The sequence below is a fragment of the Moschus berezovskii genome, chromosome X (assembly GCF_049115385.1).
Source record: "Moschus berezovskii isolate FMDL1 chromosome X, NW_MosBer_1.0, whole genome shotgun sequence".
NCBI classification, from domain to species: domain Eukaryota; kingdom Metazoa; phylum Chordata; class Mammalia; order Artiodactyla; family Moschidae; genus Moschus; species Moschus berezovskii.
The window spans coordinates 144,346,620-144,359,252 of record NC_142488.1 but is presented as its reverse complement, the minus strand read 5'-3'; the positions used below and the strand labels follow the sequence as shown (position 1 = coordinate 144,359,252).

Genomic DNA, 12,633 nt, shown 5'->3' with positions numbered 1-12,633 from the left:
TATCATTTTTTTTTTATTATTTTCTTTTTTTTTTTTAAATTATTTTATTTTATTTATTTTTTTGTGACTTTCTCAAAATTTATTTATTTATTTTTTTTTTTAATAATTTTTTTTTCTTTACAGTTAAAAGTATTTTTATTAAAAAAGCACAAATGCAAAGAAATGAACAGAGGAAAAATTATGCGTCGAACCTGGACTGGTCACTTATGATAATATACATGCTACAATTCCATTCTCCCCAATCATTTTTAACATTTTATAGGTGAGAAATAATGTCAGATTTCCATGTGGTATGTCCAGGATTGATTGGAACTAGGTTGTCTCCTACTCCTTTAATACTTTTTTTAAAAAAACCTTTAATACTGAAAGTGTTCTGAGACAGATTAAAATTAGTTGGTGTCAAATGAAACTCCAGTGACAAACTGAGGCAAGAAAATGGCAGACTTGACTTTGTAGTATGTGGGTAGCAGCACTTTGGATACCTCTGTTCAGGTAAAGTTCTGGCAGATAGTGCCTGATAGCATCCAAGCAGAGCAGTTGGTAGGCAGACTGTTAGTATCTAATAGATTCCAAGGACTGAGGTAAAGGAATTTGGGAAATTCTAATAGAAGAATGTACTGTATCAGTGCCTTGTACGTACTAGGTACTCAAATGTTTGTGATTAAATGAATTTATATTTGGACAGGATATAGCAGCAGAGTCGCCCTGGTAGCAGGTTTTTAGCCAAGCATTTTATGTATGTTCTATGATTTAATTTTTAGAATTCTAATAGGATGAGTATTATTATCACCAGTTTATGTTAAATAAGGAGGTCTTTGAAGCCTAACATGAGTAGTATTTGGTAGTTCCAAGTCGTCTCTTAATTTAGTGGGTTCCAAAGCCCAACCTATACCCTATCCTTTATACTCTCTTACCTCATTGAGAGATGTTACTTTTTCAAAATAGCATTCATTAACTATTTATTAAGTATGCATTAGTTCCAGGCAGTTTTCTATGCATTGAACATATATCTATAAATAAACCAAGCAAAATTCCTTGTTGCCATTGAGCTTATATTCTACTGGGGAAATAGCTGATAACAAAAAATATAAAATACATGCTCGAAGTGAACAATGCAAATAAATAGAGGAAAATAATAGAATGGGAAAGACTAGAGATCTCATCAAGGATATTAGAGATACCAAGGAAACATTTCATGGAAAGATTTGCACAATAAAGGGCAGAGAAATTATAGACCTAACAGAAGCAGAAAATATTAAGAAGAGGAGGCAAGAACATACAGAAGAAATATACAAAAAAGATTTTGGTGACCTTGATGGTCATAGATAACCATGATGGTGTGATCGCTCTCCTAGAGCCAGACATCCTGGATTGTGAAGTCAAGTGGACCTTAGGAAGCATCACTATGAACAAAGCTAGTGGAGTTGATGGAATTCCAGCTGAGCTATTTCAAATCCTAAGAGATGATGCTGTGAAAGTGCTGCACTCAATATGCCATCAAATTTGCAACACTCAGCAGTGGCCACATGACTGGAAAAGGTCAGTTTTCATTCTAACCACAAAGGAGGACAATGCCAAAGAATGTTCAAACTACCAGACATGTGCTCATTTCCTATGCTAGTAACATTATGCTCAAAATTCTTCAAGCTAGGTCTCAGCAGTATGTGAACTGAGAACTTCCAGATGTACAAGCTGGCTTTAGAAAAGGCAGAGGAACAAGAGATCAAATTGCCAGTGTTAGTTAGATCATAGAGAAAACAATGGAATTCCAGAAAAACATCTGCTTCTGCTTCATTGAATATACCAAAGCCTTTGACTATGTGGATCACAAAAAACTGTGGAAAATTCTTAAAGACATGGAAATACCAGACCACCTGACCTGTCTCCTGAGAAACCTGTATGCAGGTCAAGAAGCAACAGTTAGAACTGGACATGTAACAATGGACTGGTTCAAAATTGGGAAAAAAGAGTACATCAGTGCTGTATATTGTCACCCTGCTTAGTTAACTTATACGCAGAGTACATCATGGAAATGCCGGGCTGGTTGAAGTTCAACCTGGAATCAAGATTGTCAGGAGAAATATTAGCAACATCAGATAAGCAGATGACACCACCTTAATGACAGAAAACAAAGAGGAACTGAAGAGTCTTCTTGATGAAGGTGAAAGAGGAGAATGAAAATGCTGGCTTTAAAACTCAACGTTCAAAAACCCAAGAGTCCATCCAGTCCCATCACTTCATGCAAAGAGAAGGGGAAGCAATGGAAAGAGTGACAGACTTTATTTTCTTGGGCTCCAAAATCACTGCAGATGGTTACTGCAGCCATGAAATTAAAAGACACTTGCTGTTTGGAAGAAAATCTATGACAAATCTAGACAGCATCTTAAAAAGCAGAGATATCACTTTGCCAACAAAGGTCCGTCTAGTCACAGCTGTGGTTTTTCCAGTAGTCATGTATGGATGTGAGAGTTGGGCCATAAAGAAGGCTGAGTGCTGAAGAATTTATGCTTTTGAACTCTGGTGCTGCAGAAGACTCTTGAAAGTCCCTTGGACTGCACGGAGATCAAACTAGTAAATCCTGAATGAAATCAACCCTGAATATTCATTGGAACGACTGATGATGAAGCTGAAGCTCAAGTATTTGACCACCTGATACGAAGAGCCAACTCATTGGAAAAGACCCTGATGCTGGGAAAGACTGAAGGCAGGAAGAGGAGGGGATGATAGAGGATGAGGTGGTTGGATGGCATCACTGACTCATGGACATAAGTTTGAGCAAACTCCAAGTGATGGTGAAGGACAGGGAAGCCTGGTGTGCTGCAGTCCATGGGGTTGCAAAGCATTGGACACGACTGAGTGACTGAATAACAACAGCAACAACAATGCAAGAAGTGCAAAGGAGGAAAACTAAAGCTGGAAACTGCATAAGAAATATCTGGGATGTGTAGCAGGATTTAATTTTTATTTAGGGTATTCAGGGAGGGCCTCAGTGAGAGACGTGATGTTGAATAAAAACCTGAGGTGAGGAAATGGACAACCTATCTGGAAACTGGATGGAAGAATACTCCAAGTATGGGCAATATCATCTGCAAAGGCTCTAGAACTGAAGTATGCCAGGCATATCCAGTGAGCTGCAAGGAGGCCATGTGGCTGAAATGGAGTGTATAAGATAGGAGGGTAGCAGAGATTAGCCAGTTACTTGGGGATAAGATAATGTAGGTTCTTTTAGCTCATAATAAGGATTTTGAAATGGGAATCAATTGGAGGATTTTGAACAGATGAGAGGCATGATCTGACTTAACACTTTATCATTTCACTGTCTGCTATTTAAAGAACAGACCACAGGGGACCAAGGGCAGAGGCAGCAAGACCAGTTAAGAGGCTTTTACAGTGATCTCAGCAAGAGATGATGAGCCAGAGTCATAGCAGCAGAGGTGATGACCAGTGGTTTTATTCTGAATATGTTGCCCTTTGAGTAGAATGCCCATGAGACTTGTTTATGGATTGAGTGTGGGTGTGAGAGGAAAAGTGGAGTCAAGAATAACATCAGAGTGTTAACGCTGAACAAATGGAAAGGTGGAGTTACCAATACATGTGATGAGAAAGATGACAGGTGATCCAGGTCTGTGTGTGTGTGTGTGTGTGTGTGTGTGTGTGTGTGTGTGTGTAGGTGGATATCTGAACCTCAGATATGAAGTTGTTAGGTTTAAGATGCTTCTCAGATATCAAAGTGCAGATATGGGTTACAGGAGATTTACAGGATGGAGATATTAATTTGTAAGTTGTCGGCTAATGGAGATTTCCCTCTTGTTAGTTCCTTGTAACTTCTTTTATCTCTGGAGAAGAGTGAATTGGCTGAATAACCAGTTGCTAAATTTTGGCTGTGCAGTGCCATGTTATGGTGACTTGGGCATGTGTCATGATTGTGTGTTCCTGTACCATGGATAATACATTCTAACACCAAGATTATCTGAGCCTGCACAAGGGGTGTGCTTCTTGTATTATAGCTGGTCTGCACCTACCAAAGGGATCTGCCATTGTGGCCATGGTTATCTGAATACACCCATTGGTTTTAAGCTCATATGTTATTGGTGTTTAATTTGCTGTACTTACGTGAGCATACACCATGGTTGTCTACTTTTGCAATGTGGACTGGCTTCTTTATACTAATTTTAAACAACTGTTATTAGGTTTTACATTCTATTCAACATTGGAGAAGGAAATGGCGACCCACTCAAGTATTCTTGCTGGGAAAATCCCATGGGCTTGGCAAAGAGTCGGACGTGACTGAAGCGACTGAGCATGAGCTTGCAACATAGTTGTTTGAATATTCATGTCACTGTATGATGTTCCTTTTCTATAATTTTCAGTGTATTTACCATGAATATGTGAATTGTATTTGTTTGTTCACATGTTATAAATAATAATTTATCACTATGGTCATCATTACTTGAAAGATATCTATTCTTCATTGTGACCACTTGCATCTATATCTTAATCTCTCTTCCCCAGTGAAAAAAAGTTTGGCATGTCTGCCTACTCTTGGACCATGGCTTCTGTTCTTACATCATGGCAGTCTAGCAAGACCGTCTACTCCTAAACCATGTCACTTAATTCCTGTATCATGGTTGCCATGATAACACACATTGCGTATCACAGTTAAGGACTAATATACCAAATGCTTCTTCACATTCATCATGTTTGTTTAAGTATACACCATAGATGTCTCTAGCTTCATAGATGTTTTATTATGTTTTAAGGGTCTTTCTTTAAGTGTTATGGTTTTCAGTCTATGCACTGTGGTCACTTGAAAATCAGCAAGGTTGGCAGAAGAATTTTAAGCATCTGGCCTTCTACTGTCCTTATCTGCACTTGTTTGATGATCATCTGAGGTTGGTCATTTACATGGATTTATGTCATTTACATGTACATGATCATGTACATGGATTTATGTTCATTTAATGCTAATAACGGCTAATGTGCCATATTTCTCTGTACATGTATCAGAGTTGGGTCCTGTTTTACAGATATGTGCTATCTTGCTAAAGTTACCTATTCCAGTGGCATGTTGTTTTTAATTAAAAAAGTAATTCTGACTAAAAACACATAATCAACTATTTTAACTGTACAGTTTAATGTTACTATGTATATTCACATTTTTGTATAGCACTCTAGTGGCATTCTTTTGATCACATACAGTGTCTTAATGAAATATGTACCAAGGGCATCTTCTCTTGGTCAGTGTTTACTAGGCTTATTATGGTTTTCTGACATATACCATGGCCAAATGGTTTTATATCATAAATGTTCACATGAATTATAATAATTTGTTTGCTAACAAGTGTCATGGTAGTTGGAGGGCACACATTATGTCCAACCTCTTTTATATGTTATGAATGTCTTCTCATGCATAATGGTTATTTGTTCTGTTCTGTTCCGTCGCTCAGTCGTGTCCGACTCTTTGCGACCCCTTGGACTGTAGCCTACCAGGCTTCTCCGTCCATGGGATTCTCCAGGCAAGAATACTGGAGTGGGTTACCGTTTCCTTCTCCAGGGGATCTTCCCGACCCACGGATCGAACCCGGGTCTCCTGCATTGGAGGCAGACACTTACATGTATTAATATCTTAGTCATAAGTTCATATAACATTTTTGTTTTCTTATGCATCATAGTTTTCTCCTTCTAAATCATGGGCATTTGCTTCTGTGTCATTGGCATCTATGCTTAGTGTGAAGGTCTGCGGCTTGTTTGCCATGATCATTTGAACGCAAACCATAGTTATTCACTAGAATAGCATAGATGAGCACACACTAGTGGTATCTTTTCTCATGCAGCATGGCCACCTTCTCCTAAATCCAGGATTGTTACTCAGATACTCATGTTTTTTTGAGTATGCATCATAGTTCTGTCCTATATTCCATGGATGATTTCTACAATATGGACTTCATATCCTGTACCAACTCTCTTTCTTCCTGTAGAGTATTTATCAATCATGATTATCTGAGCATTAATCTTTCTCGTGTGATTTTCAAACTTTGGGTCCTATGAAAGTTTGAACATATGTCAAAGTCATTGCCCATACTACGGGTGTTTCTTTTGCCTTAGAGTTGTCTCTTTATGCACCATATTTTCTTCTTCATATGCTATGGTTTTCTTAACTATACTGTTTTTGTTGATTTTTGTAAAATAGCCATCAACTCTTATACAGCTCATGAATTATGATCATCACAGCACTTACTGGGTTGAGCATTAGAAATTGCTGTTTTATGAAAGAAAAATTGTCAAATATTGGCACATTTATATGATACAACTTAATACGGTGACTATTTCTATCTATTCTGTGGACATTTTCCCATGTCAGAAATCTGTCTTCTTGCATGTCATAGTATTCTATGCCTGTACCAGATTTGAGAAGACAATCTAAAGCAGAACCTGAGTGAGTGAGTGAAAGTCGCTCAGTCATGTCTCACACTTTGTGATCCCATGGACTGTAGCCTGCCAGGCTCCTCTGTCCATGGAATTCTCCAGGCCAGAATACTGGAATGGGTACCTGATCTCTTCTCCAGGGGATCTTCCCAACCTAGGGATCGAACTCAGGTCTCCCGCATTGCAGGCAGATTCTTTACCAGCTGAACCACCAGGGAAGCCCCAATATAGAACCTAGTGGCTGCTTTGGGGCAAGGAAGGTGAGGATCAATTTTGAAAGACTTTTTTCTTCATCTTCTCATCAATCAAAATAGTTCTTCAGCATGTATCTGTTTTGCATATTAGTCTCTTGTATAAGCTTTCCTTGGGAAAAATGTTCCATATCCTTTTATGCCTTCTGAAAATTAAACCACCTCTATGACTGAAGAGGCTCAGAGGTTAAAGCGTCTGCCTCCAATGCGGGAGACCCAGGTTCGATCCCTGGGTCGGGAAGATCCCCTGGAGAAGGAAACGGTAACCCACTCTGGTATTCTTGCCTGGAGAGTCCCATGGACGGAGAAGCCTGGTAGGCTACAGTCCACGGGGTTGCAAAGAGTCGGACACGACTGAGCAACAGAACGGAATGGAATGGAATGGATGACTGAAAAAGAGTATGGTGCTGGGTCAGAATTAGGTCTTCTTCAGGTGATCAATGTCTCAGATTCTAAGAGGCCATAAGGATACAAACAAGTGCCTCTTTACACTGTTTTCTTAACCCCATGTCCTGGGTAAACCTCCACCAAGCCAGAGTTCATAAAACAGCCTTGCATATAGACAACACTAAATCACATAATCAGTATAATCTGCTGACCATGGAGGGACTTCTGTACCAGGAGACTAGGCTTGGATTTCCTCTTTATGTTGTGGCTCTATTTTGGACTGGCTTTGCCCTCAAATATCTCTTTATGGGAAAATGTCATGTCTCATCATTCAGCAGTTTCTCAATCTAATTCAGAGGAAACAGTCCCTCTACTCCAGGCCTTTTGATATTTTCGAAAACTGTCTAACCATATCAAGATTAGAATCAATCCCAAAACTTCTGTAAAGAGATTCCAGGTCTTAATATCCTAAGATTTTCTACAGTATTACACAATTACTAATGAAAAGACATTTGTGATAGTAAGAAATCAACAGGATTGGCGGGAAATAAAGTGAAGATGAGAGATTATTTTAGGATCATAGATTATAAGAGGTAACTGAGGCTGAGAGAAGTTCTGTGACTCACCTAGTCAGAGGGGAAAATATGAAATTGTAATCTAAGACTTCTGATTACTGATTTAGAGTCTTTACACTACCTTCTATTGGATGGGCTCTGGTATAATCAAAAGAAGGGTATGCCAGGAGTGAATTTTGGTGGCATTGGTGAATTGGAGAAGGAGAACTGTCACAGTAAGCATTTAGTAACTGTATATTATGAACATTAAATGGCTCTGAGTTGAATAAAATCTTCTTTTTTTCATCTCTTCTCTCTCCTTCCCTTTGTCTTCTATTCCTTTCCTCTTCCTCTGAATATGGAACTCACAGGTCTCTCCAAGTTGGTGCCTAAGAAGATGATAATCATACAGATGAGTCAGTTCTACATGGCTGGCCTTGGGCTTCTCTTCCTGATTAATAGTCTCCCTGGAACGACTGGCCAAGTGGAATCAAGACGACAAGAACCTGGGGATTTTGTGAAGCAGGATATTGGCGGGTAAGTACCCTTAACTCCTAGAACAAAAGAAGACTGTGATAAATTATTGACTTTGGTCAAAGTTTTTTTTTTTAATTGAAGGATGGTTGAGTTATAATATTGTGTTAGTTTTAGGTATAGGGCAAAGTGATACAGTTATATGAATATTCTTTTTTCAGATTATTTTCTATTATAGACTGTTACAAAATATTGAATATTGTTCCCTGTGATATGCCAATAAATTATTGTCACTGTGTTCTGTTAATCCCATAGTCTTTTATACCTCCCCCATCCCTTTCCCCTTTGGTAACCTTGAGTTTGTTTTTTGTCTGTGTGAGTTTGTTTCTCTTGTGTATCAGTTCAGTTCAGTTGCTCAGTTGTGTCTGACTCTTTGTGACCCCATGAATCGCAGCACACCAGGCCTCTCTGTCCATCACCAACTCCTGGAGTTCACCCAGACTCACGTACATTGAGTCGGTGATGCCATCCAGCCATCTCATCCTCTGTCATCCCCTTCTCCTCCTGTCCCCAATCCCTCCCAGCATCAGGGTCTTTTCCAATGAGTAAACTCTTCGCATGAGGTGGCCAAAGTATTGGAGTTTCAATACTTTGAACTCCCAAGACTCCAATGAACACCCAGGACTGATCTCCTTTAGGATGGACTAGTTGGATCTCCCTGCAGTCCAAGGGACTCACAAGAGTTTTCTCCAGCACCACAGTTCAAAAGCATCAATTCTTCGGTGCTCAGCTTTCTTCACAGTCCAACTCTCACATCCATATAGAGATTCATTTTATTTTTCAGATTCCACTTAAAAGTGATACATAATATTTGTCTTTCTCTGACTTATTTTACTTAGTATGATATTTTCTAGATCCATTCACGTTGCTGCAAATGACAATATTTTATTCTTTTTATGGCTTAGTAATATTCCATTGTGTATACATACCACCTCTTTTTTAAATTTAATTATTTACTGGAGTATAATTGCTTTATGGTGTTGTGTTGGTTTCTGCATGCAACAACATGAATCAGCCATAGGTTTACATGTGTGTGTGTGTGTGTGTGTATATATATATATATATATATATATTTCTCTTCACCCTTTTGAATCTCCCTCCCACTCCCCCCATATCCCACCCCTCTAGGTCATCACAGAGCACCGAACTGAGCTTGCTGTGCTATACAGCAGTTTCCCACTAGCTGTCTATTTTACGCATGATAGTGTATTATATATGTCAATCCCAATCTAATTCATCCCACCCTCCCCTTCACCACTTATGTCCACAAGTCCATTCTCTATGTCTGTGTGTCTATTTCTGCTTTGCAAATAGATTCATCTGTGCCATTTTTCCAGATTCCATATATATGCATTAAAATACAATATTTGTTTTTCACTTTCTGACTTACTTCAGTTTGTATAACAGTCTCTAGGTTCACTCACCTCAGTTTAAATGACACTCATTGCTTTTATGGCTGAGTAGTATTCAATTATCTTAGCATACTTTAAGTCTTTCCATCTTCTCTCAGCATTTTCAATGATAATCTCTGGGACTGAGGGCTATAGAACTAGACTAATATGTCCTTAGAAACTTGGCCCACAAGGCCCTTTTTACTCTTTATTCCAGTGTGGAAGAAAAAAAAAAAGACTAATTCTGTCTTATTAACTTCTCATGTATCTGATTTCATTGGGCATGAAAGATGTTCTAAATAAGATGGAAGTTCTACATAAATGAATCTTACCTCATCAAATGTTAAAGGATTTTTAATTTTAACTCTGAGAATAAAGTTCTCTAAAAGATATATTACATGTTTTCTAATAATACTAAAGAAGGATTTTGAACAGAATAGTCCTTCTTCATGGTGACTTTCTGATCATCATAAAGATCATTCATTATGTTTATTCTATATCTGCTTTTTTCTTTTTGTGTCTCCATCCTCAGTGTTAGCTGTCACCTCTCCTGTTTATATTGGTTTGCTTATATCCTGTTGGTGCTTTGAAAGCCAGATAATCAAGCCTTATGAAAACTATATTAAAGAGAAGGCCAAGACATCTGCTTGGAAAAGCAGAGACAAGTGCTTATATTTATTTATTTATATTTATTTATTTTAATTGGAGGCTAATTTACATTATTGTATTGGCTTTGCCAAACATTGACATAAATCTGCCCCAGGTGTACATGTGTTCCCCATCTTGAACCCCTCTCCCACCTTCCTCCCCATCCCATCCCTCTGGTTCATCCTAGTACACAAGCCCTGAGAATCCTGTATCATAGAGATATTAAAAACTTTTGGGGAGACTTTACTTTTGTCCATGTCCAATACAATTTGTGCTTTGGAGGAGATAAAGCTACTAAAAGGCTGGCTCTGAATGTTAGTGTTGGCATTATATTTGTGTTTGCTGTAAATATAGGAATCAATACAACATTAAAATGTATATGCCGGTAGCTCTGATACTTAACAGTTGCTGCTTTTTGTTTGCTTGTTTTCATACCTTCTTAATGATGTTTCTGTGTGTTGAATAAAATACATTTGCTGCATTATTTTTCCACCGTTAGTGGATTATTCAATTAAATCACATGGTTGGCTACCCAAGCAGATTTAAAAATCAACAGTGGTTTATTAACCAGTACTTTGCTTAAACCATGTTCTAAATGCAATGGCTCTCTGTAGGCTTAAGCAAGGAAACAGGTTGCACACTTGGAGAATTTGATTTAGTAACTTATATGCAGAGTACATCATGAGAAACGCTTGGCTGGAGGAAGCACAAGCTGGAATCAAGATTGCCAGGAGAAATATCAATAACCTCGGATATGCAGATGACACCACCTTTATAGCAGAAAGTGAGGAAGAACTAAAGAGCCTCTTGATGAAAGTGAACGAGGAGAGTAAAAAAGTTGACTTAAAGCTCAACATTCAGAAAACTAACTAATAATCATGGCATCAGGTCCCATCACTTCATGGCAAATAGATGGGGAAACAGTGGACACAGTGGCAGACTTTATTTTTTTGGGCTCCATAATCACTGCAGATGATTATTTCAGCCATGAAATTAAAAGACGCTTGTTCCTTGGAAGGAAAGTTATGACCAACCTAGACAGCATATTAGAAAGCAGAGACATTATTTTGCTAACAAAGGTCCATCTAGTCAAGGCTGTCGTTTTTCCATTGGTCATGTATGGATGTGAAAGTTGGACTATAAAGAAGGCTGAGCGCCGAAGAATGGATGCTTTTGAACTGTGGTGCTGGAGAAGACTCTTGAGAGTCCCTTGGACGGCAAGGAGATCCAACCAGTCTATCCTAAAGGAGATCAGTCCTGGGTGTTCATTGAAAGGACTGATGTTGAAGCTGAAACTCCAATACTTTGGCCACCTGATGAGAAGAGCTGACTCATTTCAAAAGACCCTGATGCTGGCAAAGATTGAGGGCAGGAGGAGAAGGGGATGACAGAGGATGAGATGGTTGGATGGCATCACTGACCCGATGGACATGGATTTGGGTAGACTCCAGGAGTTGGTGATGGACAGGGAGGCCTGGCATGCTGTGGTTCGTGGGGTCGCAAAGAGTCAGACACGACTGAGCGACTGAACTGAACTGACTGATCTTGAGGGTAGTGCCTAAAAATCTGCATTTTTATCAAGTGCCTACGTGATTCTGATATAAGGAATGTTTGCACAATACTCTGGGGACACAGTTCTTGTTTTCAAAGAGCTTACAGTATATTTAGGAATAGGGGGTTCAAAAATTTAAAATAGCAGACATGGGAAAACCTATTGAGAGCATCTTGTCTGATACCTTATTTTGTGCATGACAAAATTGGCTTCCAATAAAGGACATTTACTTTTCTAAGACTTTACAGAAAATTAATAGTAGAGATAGGTCTAAAATGCCAGTCTCTGATTCCTAGTCCCATATTTTAAAAGAAAAGCTGCAAGGAACAATTTCAGCTTCCTGTAATATATTTCTTATACTCCTGTTTCCTGGCTCAGTATTTTGACCATTAACAACTGAGAACTGTATGTGTGAAAAGTGTTAGGTTGGACCATTATGAAAATATCATTATTCTGGGTCAAAATTGTTGAATATAAGCAATTTAATGATGGGTCAAACTAAGTAGCAAGTAAATGCCAAATGGATCTTCTATCTCAGTCTGTATATCAAGATTGCAGGGAGAAATATCAATAACCTGAGATATGCAGATGAAACCACTCTAATGACAGAAAGCAAAGAGGAATTAAAGAGTCTGTTGATGAAGGTGAAAGAGGAGAGTGAAAAAGCTGCCTTAAAACTCAACATTCACGCCCGGCTCCGGCGCAACCGACCACGTGCAGAATCGTGGCTGAGATGAGCTACCCCGCGCCCAGGGTTAGGGCGGTGGCCGAGAGGAGCTGTACCACGTTCAGGAGGCGGTGGCTTCTTTGGTCTCCGGAGGGCCGAGAGGAGCTGATCTACATTCAAAGCAGGAGGCGCGGCCTTGAGGAGATACCCCTCGTCCAAGGTA

At 39.0% G+C, this 12,633-nt stretch overlaps 1 protein-coding gene across 1 annotated transcript in view; it reads left to right on the top strand.

The window, feature by feature from the left end:
• The first annotated feature begins 8,015 nt into the window (after positions 1 to 8,015).
• Positions 8,016 to 12,633, top strand: part of GABRA3 (gamma-aminobutyric acid type A receptor subunit alpha3) — a 175,859-nt gene continuing 171,241 nt past the window's right edge. Inside the window, exon 1 of the mRNA XM_055438471.2 lies at positions 8,016 to 8,155. Within this exon, the coding sequence (XP_055294446.1) occupies positions 8,016 to 8,155 (140 nt within the window). The remainder of the gene's footprint in view (positions 8,156 to 12,633) is intronic.